This window comes from Schistocerca americana, chromosome X (genome assembly GCF_021461395.2).
Source record: "Schistocerca americana isolate TAMUIC-IGC-003095 chromosome X, iqSchAmer2.1, whole genome shotgun sequence".
Taxonomy (NCBI): Eukaryota; Metazoa; Arthropoda; class Insecta; order Orthoptera; family Acrididae; genus Schistocerca; species Schistocerca americana.
This window is the reverse complement of record NC_060130.1, coordinates 640,842,694-640,859,935: the sequence shown is the minus strand read 5'-3', so window position 1 is coordinate 640,859,935 and position 17,242 is coordinate 640,842,694. Positions and strand designations below refer to the sequence as shown.

The following is a 17,242-nucleotide window of genomic DNA, read 5'->3' as shown; positions in this document are numbered from 1 at the left end:
TTATCAGGAATTTTCTGTCGTATCGTACCTTCCGCATGCAAGTCGCTGCCTCATATAGTTCCTCCCACATCCAGGAGACCGGTGTGCCACAGGGTTCTGTTTTAAGTGTCTGCCTGTTTTTAATAGCCATTAACGGGCTCGCTGCGGCCGTTGGAAATTCTGTCTCCGCTTCCCTGTATGCTGACGACTTCTGCCTTTACTACGGCTCTACTGGCATTGCAGCTGTTGAACGTCAGCTACAGGGCGCTATCTGCAAGGCGCAGTCTTGGGCTGTAGCTCATGGGTTCCAGTTTTCGGCAGCCAAGACCTGCGTTATGCATTTCTGCCGGCGACGTACTGTCCACCCGGAGCCGCGGCTTTCTCTTGCCGGCGAACTTCTTTCAGTGGTGGAATCACACAGGTTTTTAGGGGTGGTTTTCGATGCCCGGTTGACTTGGCTGCCTCATATCCGGCAGCTTAAACAGGTGTGTTGGTGGCATCTAAACGCTCCGAGATGCTTGAGCCACACCCGCTGGGGCGCCGACCGATCTACCCTGTTGCGGCTCGACCAGGCGTTAATCCAGTCCCGTCTGGATTTTGGGAGCCTGGCTTATGGCACAGCATCCCCATCTGCGTTGCGGGTGCTGGACCCCATTCTCCACAGCGGGATACGCCTTGCCACTGGTGCTTTCCGCACCAGCCCTGTGGACAGCATACTAGTGGAGGCAGGTGTCCCTCCACTGCGGTTACGACGCCAACAATTACTGGCTGCTTATGCTGCCCATGTTTTTAGCTTGCCCAGGCATCCAAATGACCGTGTCCTGTTCCCGCAGTCAGTCGTCCATCTGCCAGAACGTCGGCCCTGGTCGGGGCCCAGTTCCACCTCCTTTCCGGGCACCTCTGCGCAAGCCCCCATGGTGTGTGCCTCGCCCTTGCCTTCGGCTCGATTTGGCACAGGGCCCGAAGGACTCAGTCCCTCCGGAGGCCTTCAGATGCCACTTTTATTCCATCCTGGCCACGTATCAGGGCTCTGGAGTTGTTTACACCGACGGCTCGATGGTCGTTGGTAGAGTCGGTTATGCGCTAACTCTAGGGGACCATTCCGAACAACGTTCCTTGCCGGCTGGCTGCAGCGTTTACACTGCTGAGCTGGTCGCCATCTTTCGAGCCCTAGAGTATATCCATTCCTGCTCAGGAGAGTCCTTCGTTATCTGTAGCAATTCCCTGAGCGGTTTACGAGCTCTCGACCAGTGTTTTCCTCGTTCTCGTCTGGTGATGGCTATCCATGAGTCCCTGCATACTCTTGGGCGTTGCGGCCGCTCTGTGGTCTTCGTGTGGACCCCAGGCCATGTTGGGATACCTGGCAATGAGAATGTTGACCGCCTGGCGAAAGAGGCCACTAGTAAATCATCTCTTAGGATTGGCCTCCCGGAGACTGATTTGCGGGCAGTCTTACGCCATGAAGTTCTTCCGGTTTGGGACGCTGAATGGCGCAATCTGCCCACGCCCAACAAACTCCGTCCAATCAAGGCGACGACGACTGTGTGGCGGTCGTCCATGCGGGTCTCCCGCCAGGACTCTGTTGTCCTCTGCCAGCTGTGCATTGGGCACACTCGGCTGACACACGGCCACTTATTGCGCCATGAGGACCCACCTCTATGTCGCTGCGGCTCCGTTTTATCTGTGGTCCATATTTTATTGGAGTGTCCGCTTTTAGCTGTGCTCAGGCAGTCGTTCGCACTGCCTGACTCGCTCCCTGCCCTTTTAACAGATGACTCTGCTACGGCTGACTTAGTTTTACGTTTTATTCGGGCAGGGGTTTTTTATCATTTAATCTAAGTGTTTCTGTTTTATCTTCTTGTTTTGTGTTGATTCTGGCCTTTGGCCTCCGGTTTTAAACTGATTTTTTAATGTGTTTTAAGTGGTTGGCTTTTCCTTTTTTATTTCTATGGTCGGCCAACCACCGTCACACTCTGTGTGATTTTAGTTCGTTTTGTCTGGTCTTTGTCTCAGTTTCTCTTGTTCTGTGTCATCTGTGCTCTATTCTGTTACTCGTTTTTATTCTCTGTGGGTGTTTTTCGTACTTGGAAAAAGGGTCCGATGACCGTAGCAGTCTGGTCCCTTTAATCCCACAAAACAACCAACCAACCACCTGGCACCACCACATCCTCACCATGCTTCATGAATGGGGCCTTTGTCATGCTCTGCCAGTTTTTATCCGTAACTTTCTTTCTTGTCGCTCTTTCCAGGTCCAAGTTGGTTCCTCGTACAGCACTTCCACTTGGCAAGAAAATGGGGTTCCACAGGGTTCTGTGCAGGGCATTCCTCTCTTTCTCGTCGCCATTAATGGACTGGTGGCAGATGCTGCTCCGACAGTGTTCCCCTCTTCGATTGCTGATGATTTTTATATCTACATTGCTTCCTCCATCATGGGTGCTGCAGAATGCTATCTATAGGGGGCAATCTACTTGGCACAATGTTGGACTCTCTCCCATGGCTTTCAGTTATCAGTGGCCAAGTTGTGTGTCATGCATTTCTGCCATGGCCGTTCAGTCCATTCCCATCTGGACCTGTTCCTCAATGGCCAATCCCTTGAGGTGGTGGACATCCATCGCTTCTTGGGTCTGTTCTTCGATGCCCGGTTGACATGGCTCATGTTCTTAGATGTCTGTGCAATACCACCTGTGGTGCAGACCGTTCTATTATCCTGCGATTGCACAAAGCGCTGGCCCAGTCTCGTTTAGACTACAGGTGTCCTGTCTATGGTTCTGTGTCACCTTCGACATTGCAGATACTAGACCCCATCCACCATCGTGGGGTACGACTTGCGACTGGTGCCTTCCAGACTATCCCCATGATTTACCTTCTCGCAGAGGTGGGGATTCCATCGCTGCGAGTTTTGAGCCAACAACAGCTGATATCTTATGCGCTCTGCATTCGCTGCACCCCAAAGCACCCTAAATATGGTCTCCTTTATCCAGACATGGAGATCAACTTCCCTCGAAGGCGGCCACAATGTGGGCTTACCATGGCTGCCTGCATTCAGTCACTCTTTCCTGAGCTCCAGCACTTCCATTTACTGCCTCTGTTCTCCGCTCACGCACATACCCCTCCGTGGTGCGTCTCTCGGCCACATCTATGTCTTGATCTCTCCATCAATTCAAAGGACTCCGTCCCTCGGAGGCTATTCGCCACGAATTCTACTTTGCCACCAATTCTACTGTCTCCTCAGTTCATTTCAGGGTTCCGAAGTGATTTATACTGATGGTTCCATTGCTGCTTGTCACACTGGTTATGCTAACAAATATGTGAGACACGCGGAACTTCGTTCATTGCCAGATGGCTGTAGTGTTTTTACTGCAGAATTGGTAGCCATCTTGCACGTACTGGACCATGTCCGCTTCTGCTCAGGGCTGTCCTTCACTATCTGTAGTGACTCCTTGAGCAGTTTGCAAGCTATCGGCCAGTGCTTCCCTTGCCACCCATTGGTCATAGCTGTCCAGGACTCCCTTTCTCTCCTTGATCAACGTGGATGCTCTGTTGTTTTCATTTGGACCCCAGGCCATGTTGGGATCCTCGGCAATGAACTTGCCGATCGACTGGCTAAATTGGCTACTAACGGGCCATCTCTTGCTATTGGCATTCCGGAAATAGACCTTTGCTTGGCATTACGTTGTCACATTTTGGTACTTTGGAATCCAGAATGGCACACTCTTTCTTCGCCATGCAAGCTCAGGGCAATAAAGGATTCTACAACTATGTGGCAGTGCTCCTTATGGGCCTCTCGTAAAGCCTCTGTCATCCTTTACCAGCTCTGCGTGGGCCATAGTTGGCTGACTCATGGTTATCTCCTCCATTGTGAGGACCCCCCTCTGTCATTGTGGATCAATGTTGATTGTGGTTCACCTCTTACTGGACTGTCCCGACTTTGCCGCCCTGCGACAGACTTTCAGCTTTCCTGACTTGCTAATCCTGACGTTAGCCGACAGTGCTTCAGCGGCTGATCTAGTTCTAAGATTTCTTCATGATGGTGGTTTTTATCACTTCATTTAAGGGTGGGACCTTCAACCTTATCGGTGGGTGAAGGGGATGGCAGGCTCTCTTGCTCCTCCCTTTGCCCCAATTGGACTGGCTTTGACTGGGCTTGTTGGTTCACCCCCGTCCTCTGCCTTCCCCCTCCTTTCTTTATGGGGTCAGTTTTATCTTGAGTGTCTATCTTGCCTACCTGTGCTTCATCCTTCATACCCCTGTCATTAGTCACTTTCTTTCCCTCCTCTCTTCTTCCACCCTTCTCTGTCAATAATTTGTATTTTTATGGCCATTGTAGATCACTCTTATAGAGTGAGGTTTTATCGGTTTTAGCTATTCCAAAGTCGGAGGGCTGATGGCCGCATAGTTTGGTCCCTTCTACAATCCAACCAACCATTCAACCAACCAATCATAAGGACAGCTGTAGGTGTTTAATTTTCTTACAATAGTGAATGGCCGTGGTCCCCGAAACCGCCAGTCAAAAGGATGGTCATACAAAAAAAGACCATGTTGTCTGTAACAGTCTTGGCTGCAGATTTCTTGATCTACATTATCAGGTGGAAAATTGAAGGTCTTATCTTCATAGGTCAGGGATGCTCCATACAAAGGAAGCAGCAGATTGGGTAGCAGAGTACTTGCAGAGGGCACATGGTGGTTTTGTAGGCTAGGTGGTAATTTGGGGTATGCATAGGAATATATGCCAGTTGACACACACACACACACACACACACACACACACACACACACACACACACACACACACACAAACGAAATCAGTCCACATTCAGAGTAGATGCATCGGCTGTTAAAATTGTATCAGTAAATTGTCGAAGTATTAATAACAAATTTACTGCTCCCCAGGAATTTTGTCACATACAAATTATTCTTGAAACTGAGAGCTGGTTGAAACCTGAAGTAGAAAGTTGTGAAATATTTAGTGGGTTATGGAATAAATATTGGAAAGACAGATTAGACGTCATAGGAGGGGATCATGTTCATTGCACTAGACGAAAATACACTGATGGAAAAAAATCGCAGCACCAGGAAAGAGTTGCGCGACATAAATGGTAGTTGCCAGGGGTGTTTCTACATTTGAAAAATAATGTTTATTAGAATTTCTCACCACCTGCATAAGAGTGGCACTAGTGCCATCAATATGAGGAAGCAAATCAGGTTTACTTTACATACACACTGAAATGGTTGTGAGCGTTATTTATCTTTTGAGACTGGACATGTTTAAGGTGACAAAGATGCCATTATCAACACCTCACTGTGTTTCAGTGGTGTCAAGTGAGAGTTCATTGGAGAGAAGTGTGGAGGTCTGTTGTTTTTTCTGATGAAAGCTGGTTCTGCCTCAGTGCCAATGAGGGCATGTGTTGGTTAGGAGGTGGCCAGTTGAGTGCTGGCAGTTAACTCGTATGTGTGCTAGACACCTGAAGTTATATAGTCTCGAGTGCAATTTCATATGACAGCAGGAGCACTCTTGCGGTATCCCAAGCTACTTAAGTGCAAATTTGTATGTCAGTCTGGTGATTCGGCCTGTTGTGCTGCCATTCATGAACAGCATTGCAGGGGGTGTTTTCCAGCAGGATATAACACCCACTGACATACTGCTATTGTAACCCAACATGCTCTACATGGTGTCGACATGTTACCCTGGCCTGGTCGATTACTACATCTGTCCCCATTTGAGCCCATTTGGGACATCATTGGACAACAACTTCAGTGTCATCCACAAACAGAATTAACCATCCATATAGTGACTGATCAAGTGCAACAGGCAGGGAGTTCCATCCCACAAACTGACATCTTGTACCTGTACAGCACAATGCATGCATGGTTGTATGCTTGCATTCAGCATTCTGTCAGTTACACTGGTTGTCAATGTACTGGCATTTCACATTTGCATTAGCTTATCTTGCACTTACATTAACCTGTGATCTTGCAGTGTTAATCACTTAAATATGTTACCTAGATGAATGTATTCTTGAAATTTCATTACTCTACACTAATTATTTTTATGTGATTTTTTTTTTTTCCCCTGTCACTGTATTTTCTCTGTTTGTGTCAAAGTTGAGTGTGACAATGAAGTTGTCTGGATGTGTGTCTAGGTGAAATCAAGTTAATTGTTGGATGTTTTTACAGGCCATCCAGTCCCGCTATGGCAGTTTTAGGGTTATTCAAAGAAAGTCTACACTTCAGTATGGCTTCAGCCAAAGCAGAGTTACTAAACACAGCCTTCCGAAATGCCTTTACAAAAGAAGATGAAGTAAATATTCCAGAATTTGAATTAAGAACAGCTGCCAACATGAGTAACGTAGAAGTAGATATCCTCAGAGTAGTGAAGGAACTTAAATCACTTAATAAAAGCAAGTCTTCTAGTCCAGATTTTATACCTATTAGATTCCTTTCAGAGTACACTGATGCATTAGTTCTGTACTTAACAATCATGCACAACCGTTCATCGACGAAAGATCTGTACCCAAAGACTGGAAAGTTGCAGAGGTCATATCAATATTCAGGAAAGGTAGTAGGAGTAATCCACTAAATTACAGACCCATAACATTAATGTTGATATGCACTGAATTTTGGAATATGTTTTGTGTTTGAACATTATGAATTGCCTTGAAGAAAATGGTCTATTCATACACAGTCAACATCGTTCTTGCAAAATGCAACTGGCTCTTTACTCGCATGATATGTTCAGAGCTATTGACATGGGATTTCAAATTGATTCTGTATTCTTGGATTACCGGAAGGCTTTTGACACTGTACCACACAAGCAGCTTGTAGTGAAATTGTGTGCTTGAGTAGTACATCTCAGTTATGTGACCGGATTTGTGATTTCGTGTCAGAGGGGTCACAGTTTGTAGTAATTGACGGAAAGTCATCGAGTAAAACTGAAGTGATTTCTGGCATTCCCCAAGGTAGTGTTATAGGCCCTTTGCTGTTCCTTATCTATATAAATGATTTAGGAGACAATCTGTGAAGCCGTCTTAGATGGTTTGCTGATGATGCTGTTGTTTATTGTCTAGCAAACTCTTTAGAAAATCAAAACAAATTGCAAAACAATTTAGAAAAGATATCTAAATGGTGCAAAAATTGGCAATTGACCCAAAATAACGAAAAGTGTGAGGTCATCAACAAGTGCTAAAAGGGATCTGCTGAACCTCAGTCACACCTAAAGGCCATAAATTCCAATAAATACCTTGGAATTACAATTATGATCAACTTAAATTGGAAGGAACACACGGGAAATGTTGTGGGGAAGGCAACCAGAGACTGCGTTTTAATGGTAGGACATGTAGAAAATGTAACAGATCTACTAAGAAGACTGCCTACACTATGCTTGTTTGTCCTCTTTTAGAATACTGCTGTGCGGTGTGGGATCCTCATCTGATAGGGTTGGCAGTGTACATTGAAATAGTTCAAAGAAGGGCAGCATGTTTTGTATTATTGTGAAATAGGGGGGAGAGTGTCACTGAAATGATACAGGATTTTGGATGGACATTATTAAAACAAAGACGATTTTTGTTGCAGATGAATCTTCTGACAAAATTCGTGTCACCAACTTTCTCCTCCAATTGCGAAAATATTTTATTGACACCGACCTACATAGGAAGAAATGATTACCATGATAAAATAAGGGAAATCAGAGTTCGTCTGGAAAGATACAGATATTTGTTCTTTTCTTTGTGAAGTTGGTTCGATGATCCCTCTGCCAGGCACTTAAATGTGATTTGCAGAGTATCCATGTAGATGTAGATGATTGATCTTTCCGTTTACAGCTCTGGTCTTCACTCCATGCATTGGAGAGACCATGATGACCTGTGTGACCGATCATTTTCTGATCGTCCTCTCTCTCTCTCTCTCTCTCTCTCTCTCTCTCTCTCTCTCTCTCTCTCTCTCTCTCTCTCTCTCTCTCCCCCTCACTTCTCTGGACATTCAACCAGATGGCCACTCATCAACACTTACTGGGGTACCTTGATAGACTTAAGAAATAGCTGTGGCCATTAGAGATTGCAGATGGGCTCTCCAATGCCGTAAGCAACATCTATTGATGGAGCATTGATTGCCTTTAAATGGCTCCATGTCTGGGTCCACCATCTACTAAAATGATAGAAGCGAGAATGCTGGGAATGGTAGGTTACTACCATTGGACCACGTACTACCCCTTTGTAGATTTGGGCAAAGATATGAAACCTGTATGGACATCAATCCTCCACAAGTGTCTCCCTAAATGGTGTTGTCGCCACTGACGTGGATATTGCTGCCGAATGTTTTGATCTGCATTATGCTTGAACCTCTGTGTCTGAGAATCATCAGCCTGCATTTCATGCCCTCAAACAGCAGGTGGAGCAGTTCACTTACCTTCCATCACATATCACCTGGAGGCATATAATGCTCCATTCAGTGAGTGGGAATCCTCAGTGCCCTAGCAGTTTGCCCTGACATAGCTCCAGGGCCAGACCACATCCACAGCCAAATGCTCAAACACTTATCAGTGGACTGCCAGCGTCACATCTTTTCCATTTTCAACCGTATCTGGAGTGAAGATAAATTCCCATCTCATTGGTGAGTATGTGTGATCACCCCCATGCTGAAACTTGATAAACACCCCCTTGAGATGGACGGATATCCCTCATTTAGTCTCACCAGTGTTCCGTGCAAGTTGCTTGAACGTATGGTGAGCCAATGAGTGTGTTGGTACCTTGAGTCTCAAAGTCCTTTGACTCCATCTCAAGGCTTTTGTCATTAAGGCCATTCTACTGCTTGACGATTTGGTCTGCCTGGAGTGTGCTCTCTTGTCAGCTTTTGCCCAGTGTCAACACATTATTACTGTCTTCATCGACTTGCAAAAGGCGTATGACATCACATGGTGCCTTCACTTCCTCCTAACCCCACACGAGTGGGGTCTCTGTGGCCTGCTCCAGATTTTTGTCAGTAACCTCTTGTCGCACCCTACATTCCGGGCTCAAGTTGATGCTTCTCGCAGCACCCCACATATTGAAGAGAATGGCTCATTACCCTTCGTGTATGCTGATCATTTTTGCATTTACTGTGTGTGTTGCCGAATGCTGACTGCAGGGTGTCGTATGAAAGGTGCAGTCCTTGGCTCTCACCCATGGCTTCCAGATTTCAGCCACTAAGCTGTTTGTCATGCACTTCTGTTGCCATCATGTTGTCCATCCACACCCAGAACTCTACCACGACAACCAGCTGCTCAATCTTGAGGAGTCTTACTGCTTTTTGGCACTGGTCTTCCATGCTTGGTTGACGTGGCTTCCCCATCTTCGCCAATGTAAGTGAACATGCTGACGACACATTACTACTCTCTGCTGCATCACTAACACCGTCTCCCCCCAGGGGGTTCACGGTCCTTTTGTGAGTACATGCGTGGCAAGCACGGGGCCCTGAGCTATTGCAGCCTTCCTTCCTTTTCCTTCTTTCCCGGGCTGCATTTCCTTTCCCTTCCCCTCCATTCCTGTTCTTGCTCCTTCCCCTCTGCCCTCTCCTCTCCCCCTCTTGGTGTCCTTGTTTATGTTGGCCCTGCTATCCTCCTGGTTATGTTGGCTTTGTGATTTGGTTTTGTTGAGTAATTACCTCATCCTTTTGGCATCCTCTGGTCCCCTTCTGGAGTTTGATCTCCATTACTAAATTTCTATTCCTTAGTGTGAGCCATTTGGGGAAGAGCACATTACCTAGTGTCTCCAGTGTGTACCCTCCTAGTTCCTTCCATCTTTTCCTTCACGTCGTTGTCTGATGCTAGGGTACGTAGCCAGCATGGTAGGCAGCCCGTGTGGTGGGGTGGCTATGTACCCTTATGGTTGAGCCCCTGTGAAAACACAGGGATCACACTTTTGATACCTGAGCTGTGACCACCTCATGTAAACCTAGTAGTGGTTGGTTGTCATCCTGGAGCATTGGAACTCCCGACAATGGCCGCTGTGCCAGGTGGCCCTTGATGTGACTGGGTGGCGCCTGTGGGGAGAGCCCCTGATCGGAGTGGGTGGTATAACGGCGGACGCTATGCGAATGAAATGCATACGACTCCAGAACTCTGGCCGTTCTTCTATGGCTGTCTCTTTGAATGGAACTGATTCTTTTATGGTTGCTTCTTCTGCCCCTTCGGTTTTCCCTTCCATGACTACCCCCCTGTGAAGAGTGTCGGGCTCGTCAGCCAGGGGTGAAACCTTTTCCCTGCTGTCTGGTTTGCACCAGGATTGATCGGGATACTTTCACCAATACCGAACCTTTATTTTTTGTAGAACACATTGAAGACAAGTTTGGCAAAGTGGACTATCTGAGCAAGATGTGGTTGGGTTCATTGTTGATCAAAACTGCTCCAGCTGCCGAGTCTGCAGCCCTTCGTGCCTGTGACCATCTTGGCACAATTCCTGTGTCCATTGCCGCCGCCCCCCCCCCCTCCCCTCCCTCACCCGCCTGCAACAGTCTTTGAATATGGTTCAAGGTGTAATTTTTCACAGAGACCTCATCCTTCTAACTGATGAGGATCTTATTGACAATCTATGAAGGCAGGGTGTGCACGTTGTTCGGCATGTTCAGAAGGGCCCGAAGGACAATCACATTCATACTGGTGCCTTTATCCTGGCCTTCGTAGGGGTACCCTCCCTGAGGTCAAGATTATGGTGTATCGATATGATGTGAAGCCGTACATCCCACCACCTATGAGATGTTTAAGTGTTTGCATTTTGGACACATCTTCCCACTGTGGTGATTGCGGACGTCCACTCCATGAGGGGAGTTCCTGTGTTCCCCCTTCTGTGTGTGTTAATTGTCATGGCAATCATTCTCCACGTTCACAGGATTCCACGGCTTATAAGCAGGAAAAGAAAATACGGGAGTATAAGTACCTTGATCGTCTAGCCTAACTGAGGCTCGTCCTGTGTCAGTGACTTCTAGCTATGCTTTAGTTACATCTTAACCCTTTCCTCCCCCTTCCTTACCCCAGTCCCGAACCCCTGTCCTCCACCCCTCCCCTGCGGTCCCCACACCCTCCCCTTTTGGGGCGGGCCCCCCTCCCCAGCCGGAGAAGTGTCCCATTTCTTCGGCATCTGCCAGTCAAGGGCGCCCCTCCTGGGACCCCATCTTCCCGGCACCTTCCAGGCCAAAGGTCTGCTGCCACAAAACGACCATGAGAACCGCGGTTTGTGGGCCCCAAGGTCGCCCGCTCTCTTTCTATTTCAGATCTTGCTGCAGCTGGCTCCCTTTTGCAGCACAGACCTCCTCTGTCTCAAATAGAAAAGAAGAAGAAACATAAGTCCCGGGACAAGGAGCCTCTGGTGTCGCCAGAGGTCCCGTCCCCACCTTCGCAACCTGCCTCTGACCTGCTGTTCATGGATGTCACCTCTCCTTGTCGGTGACTGATAGTGACCCGGTGGCATGACTGGCTTTAGTCTGTTCACCCCCATTTGACTCCTTCTGTGGTTATCCAATGGAATTGTAATGGATATTACCGTCACCTTGTGGAGTTGAAATCCCTTATTTCGTTTTACTCTGCACTTTCTTCTTCTCATGATATGGCCTCTGGCCCAGACTCCATTCATAACCAATTGATTCAACATCTCAGTGCTCCACAACAACAACAACAACAACAACATCAACATCATCTTCTGTGGGTGATTAACCGTATTTGGCTCCAGGGTGACTTCCCTTCTCAATGGAGGGATAGCATCCTGGTTCCTCTCATTAAGACTGGTAAGAACCCCCTGTTTGTCAAAAGCTATCTTCCAATTAGTCTGACAAACGTTGTTTGCAAGTTACTTGAATGGATGGTAGCCCGTTGGCTCAATTGGGTCCTCAAATCTTGGAAACTATTATCCCCTTACCAGTGTGGCTTCCGAGAGGGATGGTCTCCGATCGATCATTTACTTTCAGAATGAGATTTTCACTCTGCAGCGGAGTGTGCGCTGATATGAAACTTCCTGGCAGATTAAAACTGTGTGCTGGACCGAGGCTCAAACTTGGGACCTCTGCCTTTTGCAAGCAAGTGCTCTACCATCTGAGCTACCCAAGCACAACTCGCACCCCATCCTCACAGCTTTACTTCTGCCAGTATCTTGTCTCCTACCTTCCAAACTTTACAGAAGCTCTCGTGCAAACCATGCAGAACTATCACTCCTGAAAGAAAGAATATTGCGGAGACATGGCTAAGCCACAGCCTGGGGGATGTTTCCAGAATGAGATTTTCACTCTGCAGTGGAGTGTGTGCTGATATGAAACTTGCTGGCAGATTAAAACTCTGTGCCGGACCGAGATTCAAACTCGCTGTTCTTGGGTAGCTCAGATGATAGATCACTTTCCTGCGAAAGGCAAAGGTCCTGAGTTTGAGTCTCGGTCCAGCACACATTTTTAATCTGCCAGGAAGTTTCGATCATTTACTTTGCGTGGAATTTGCACTTCAGCAGGCTTTTTCCCAGCGCTGCCATTTGATTGCAGTATTTTTCGACCCTTTCAAGGCCTATGACATGGCTTGGTGCCATCATATCTTAATTACACTTCATGAGTGGGGTCTTCAGGGCCCACTCCTGATATTTATCCACCAGTTACTGTTCGATTGGTACTGTCTTTAGTTCTCCACAGGCTCAGGAGAGTGGCATCCCACAGGATTCCGTATTGAGTGTACTTCTTTCCCGCATTGCTATAGGTGGACTTGTGGCCTCCGTCAGTCCTTTGGTCACCCCTGCTCTGTATGTGGATGATTTCTGCATTTGGGTTAGTTCCTCTTTGATGGCGTCTGCAGAGCAGCAATTCAGGGTGCTATATGGTGTGCCTCTGCATGGACCTTTCCACACGGGTTTGTTCTCCCCTTTAAAATCGCGGGTGGTCCACTTCTGTCACCATACTACGTTCCTCCCCAATCTGGAGCTCTACCTCCATGCACAATGTTTACCTGTGGTCCCACAATTTCATTTCCTGTGTCTTCTTTTCGACAACCAGCTCACTTGGCTGCCTCATATCAGATTTCTGAAGATAGGGTGTTTCTGTAAACTCAGTGTCCTTCCAGAATGAGATTTTCACTTGGCAGCGGAGTGTGCGCTGATATGAAACTTCCTGGCAGCTTAAAACTGTGTGCCAGACTGAGACTCGAACTCGGGACCTTTCCCTTTCGTGGGCAAGTGCTCTACCAACTGAGCTACCCAAGCACGACTCACACCCCGTCCTCACAGCTTTACTTCTTCCAGTATCTCGTCTCCTACCTTCCGAACTTTACAGAAGCTTTCCTGCGATCCCTGCAGAACTAGCACTCCTGAAAGAAGCACTTTCCCGTGAAAGGCAAAGGTCCCGAGTTGGAGTCTCGGTCCGGCACACAGTTTTAATCTGTCAGGAAGCTTGTGTCCTTCGCTTCCTTGCCCACACCTGTTGGGTTGCAGATCATTCCACTCTTCTCCGCTTTTATTGGGCTTTAGTGCTGTCTCGCTTGGACTATGGTTGTCAAGTTTATGGTTCGGCTGCTCCTTCCACACTGCGCCTGCTGGATCCAGTCCACTGTCGTGGTATCCGTTTGGCCACTGGTTCCTTCCCTACTAGCCCTGTTGATAGTCTCCTGGTTGAAGCTGGGATCTCCCCCCCCCCCCCCCCCCCCTTTCTGTTCGGCGGTTCCCGCTTCTGGTTTTATGCAATCACTGTTTGTTCCTCTCCCACTCATCCTTCCTATTCCCAGACCAAGGATGTCAGCCACCTGATTCCCGCCCTTGGGCGGGTTTACTGGTTGGGCTCCGCCTTGCGGCTTTTCACCATGATTTTCAACTTCTTTCTTTGCCCTGTCTCCCATGTTCCCTCCCCAACACCCCCCTTGGTTAGTTCCTCAGCCCCGGATTCGGATGACTCTCCGCTGAGGTCCAAAAGATTTCATTCCCCCAATAGTGTTTCGTTGTCTTTTCTGCCAACTTTTATAGGAGTTTTTGGGATGCTGTTGTTCTTTACACTGATAGCTATAAATCTGCTGATCATATGGGATATGCCTTCACGTCCTCTGCTGGCATGGAAAATCATCTCCTACCAACTGCATATGGGGTGTTTACTGTGGAATTGATGGCAATTTCCCAGGCCCTTATCTTTATTAACCAGTCTCAACTCAACCGCATTTTGTTATGTACGGACTCAATGAGTGGCCTTCAGGCTATTGATTGGTGTTCTTCCCGCCATCCCTTGATTTCGGCCATCCATGACCATCTCGCTGATCTTCACCATGCCGCCTGTTCCATTGACTTCCTTTGGGTCCCTGGCCATGTGGGTATCCCAGGTAATGAGCTTGCTGATTGTTTGGCTGGGCGTGCAGTCACTTACCTCCCCCTTCTCTGTAACCCCCTCCTGCGGCGGATTTACAGCTTCATATCAAATCCCACTTCGCACAATCATGGGCCAACTCTTGGGAGGGTACCTCCCTGTTTAATAAACTTCTTGCGCTTAAGGTGACACCTGTCCCCTGGCGTTCTTCTTTCCGCCTCTCTCAAAAAGACTCGCCCACCCTTTGTCGTCTCCGCATTGGCCATACCAGGCTGACCCATGGCTTTCTTTTGCGTAACGAGCCACCCCCACTTTGTGGTTGTGAAGCCTCCAGTCAGTAGCCCACATTTTGGTGGAATACCCCCTTCTTTTGACTCTGCGTACTAAGTACGGACTTCCCCACACTTTATCTTTGATATTGGCAGATGATTCCCGGATGGTTGAACTGGTTCTCAGTTTCCTCTGTCAAAGTGGTTTTTATTTTCAGTTCTAAGGTTTTTAATCTCCCTCTGAAGTAGGGACAGGGCAGTGAGGGTTGGGGTGTCTCCCACTGTAAGGTGTGTTTGGAGATTCCTGACTCCCGTCCCTGGCCAAGATCCTCTTTTCTCTCCCTTTTACTCTGTTTTTATCGCTTTTTACATTTGGTTAGTCTCCTTTTACAATATGCACTTTTACATTCTAGGCATTGAATGCTTTTGAATAGCAGCTGGTCTTGCCTGTAATGCATCAGAGATGGGTTATTTCCTGCATCTAGCATAGCCTTGGGGTTGCCAACTTGCTGACTTCCCTCCTTTTGTTTTCACCATTGGCAACGCGACTGCACTTTTACGTGTTTTTTTTTTAGCCGTTTACCTTTTATCGTTGTGACTCTTCTGAGATGTAAATCTGTCCAAATGGACCACCTTTGAAATAAGGGACTGATGACCTTGCTGTCTGGTCCCTTCAACCCCAATCAACCAACCAACCAACAAACTAACACCAGCTGAGGAGCGGACCACATTACACAATTGCGGCTTTACAGAGCCCCTACACTGTCCCGTACTGATTATGAGAGTGAGAGTGTGGCATATGGCTCGGCATTGCTTTTAGCATATCAGATGTTGGATCTCATACATCATTTTTTGGAGGCTTCCGACTTGTGGCAGGTGCCTTTTGGGTCCTTTCACTTGCTGCAGTTACCCTAAGAGTTACTGTTATTTGCTATATAATTGAAAATCCTCTGTTTAACAACCCCTACCCTTCTGTGTTCAGTTTACTGTGACAAGGATAGCACCAGGCTTCCCAGCAGATGAAGTGAGTCTCACTGGCTCATTTTAAATGGAAGACAACACCTCAGACTTGTTCGTTGGGGTGAGGGATGTTCTTGGTGTCTGCTTCTCTTGTACAGGACTCTTGAGATGTACCATCGACACACAACTAACAGTCAAGTGGAAGAGTGGTGATACATCCTGTGCTTGCTGCAGAGAAGGCAGTACCCATTGGAGAGTACAGTACCTTGGATACCTTTGGTTCTGTGCTACATAACTCATTGCATTTCAGCCAACACACCCATTCAAAACAGCTTCCTACAGCTTGACAACAGTGAGAACGGTTTCAAGCTGTTTGCAAACTGCAATCCTGTATCCAGGAACGCTATTCACAGTGGGGCAGCATTTTGACTGTTGCAGTGTTTGTCTGCACACTAAACACCCGAACTTGAGTTATCCTCACTGATACTGTTTTAATTTCAGGATTTCTAAGGATTGCAAGTTCACTTGAAGATCTGAACCTACAACACCCAAGAAAGTGGTTTCTGCGAATAACAAGAGAAAACGTGGGTTCATCTTCACAGATTTCTTGAAGAGAACTTGGTTTATCGAACTTTTCTCGAGATTCCTCTTGCTAATGCACTGTGCAACAATGTTGAAAACATGAATCTCAATAATATACAAACATAAATGTCAACAGGGTACATTACTGTTGATGGTGGAGACTAAATAGAACATGATATGACAGTTGAAATATGAGAAAAACACAATATTACAACACAGTAGGTGAATTTGTAAGAGCTTAGTGTGTCATATGATGGTAATCTTTCAAACACTGCCTTAAAAGGGGACAGTGAGGGGGAAAAAGTGTGTGTGTGTGTGTGTGTGTGTGTGTGTGTGTGTGTGTGTGTGTGTGTGTGTGTGTGTGTGTCACGTTTTCTAGACCAAAGCTTGTAACAAAGTAAAATATCACCAGCAGCCACTTTAGTGCTTTCAAAATATCATTCTTCAAAATTTGTTTTTCGACAAGTGAAAAACTGCACTGCAGTATGCGAAGTACCATTTCATTGTGTGCTGAAGGTTATGTATTTAAGTAAATAAAGCACCCAAGATGAATGAAATAATGGCACAACATGTTTGTGTGGATTACTGCATTATGTTATTGAATTCCTCAAAAAGCCCATACCTTTTAATACTCTGTTGGCCATTAAAATTTAAACACCAGGAATGATAGTGAAACTTTACTCATTGTGCAGGTGCAGTATAGAAGGAAGAAAACATGTGATTTGGAAGTATGCAGGGTGTGAAATTTTGCACACATAGTTGCCATTTCAGGCAGCAACAGTGGCTCTAAACCGGCTGGGAATTGAGTCGAACTGGGCTTAGGTGACAGATGCAATACATTATTCTATTCTGCTTTAACTTCATGCCAAAGTTCATCAGTCATAGTGGCTGATAACATATTTTCACGACAGTTACAGGATCCTGACCTAAGTGAGCAACAGCATTATGGAATTATAAATGACTGTTTTGATAGGCTGCAATCCTGCCGCTGCCAAATTCAGACATGCACAGGCAAATGTTTCTCCTTCTTACATGAGGTAAAACATGATCTTTGCACTAACATATTTGACTTCAACTTCTGAGTGAGAAACCAGTTGTGTAATCTTTCCTTATTCAGTGTGTTTCAAAGTCTTTGCATGAAACTTCTAAGAGGTGATAGATCTACATTACAG

The 17,242-nt window shown here is 46.8% G+C and overlaps 1 protein-coding gene across 2 annotated transcripts in view; it reads left to right on the top strand.

The window, feature by feature from the left end:
* LOC124556541 (set1/Ash2 histone methyltransferase complex subunit ASH2-like) overlaps positions 1–17,242 on the top strand; it is a 206,896-nt gene that overhangs the window by 16,571 nt on the left and 173,083 nt on the right. Inside the window, exon 1 of one of the 2 annotated variants that reach the window (XM_047130495.1) lies at positions 16,982–17,107. The exons of the other annotated variant lie outside the window; for it this stretch is intronic. Coding sequence (XP_046986451.1) covers positions 17,028–17,107 — 80 coding nt within the window. The 5' untranslated portion in view covers positions 16,982–17,027. Of the gene's footprint in view, positions 1–16,981; positions 17,108–17,242 lie in introns of those variants that run through there. 2 annotated transcript variants of the gene reach the window in all.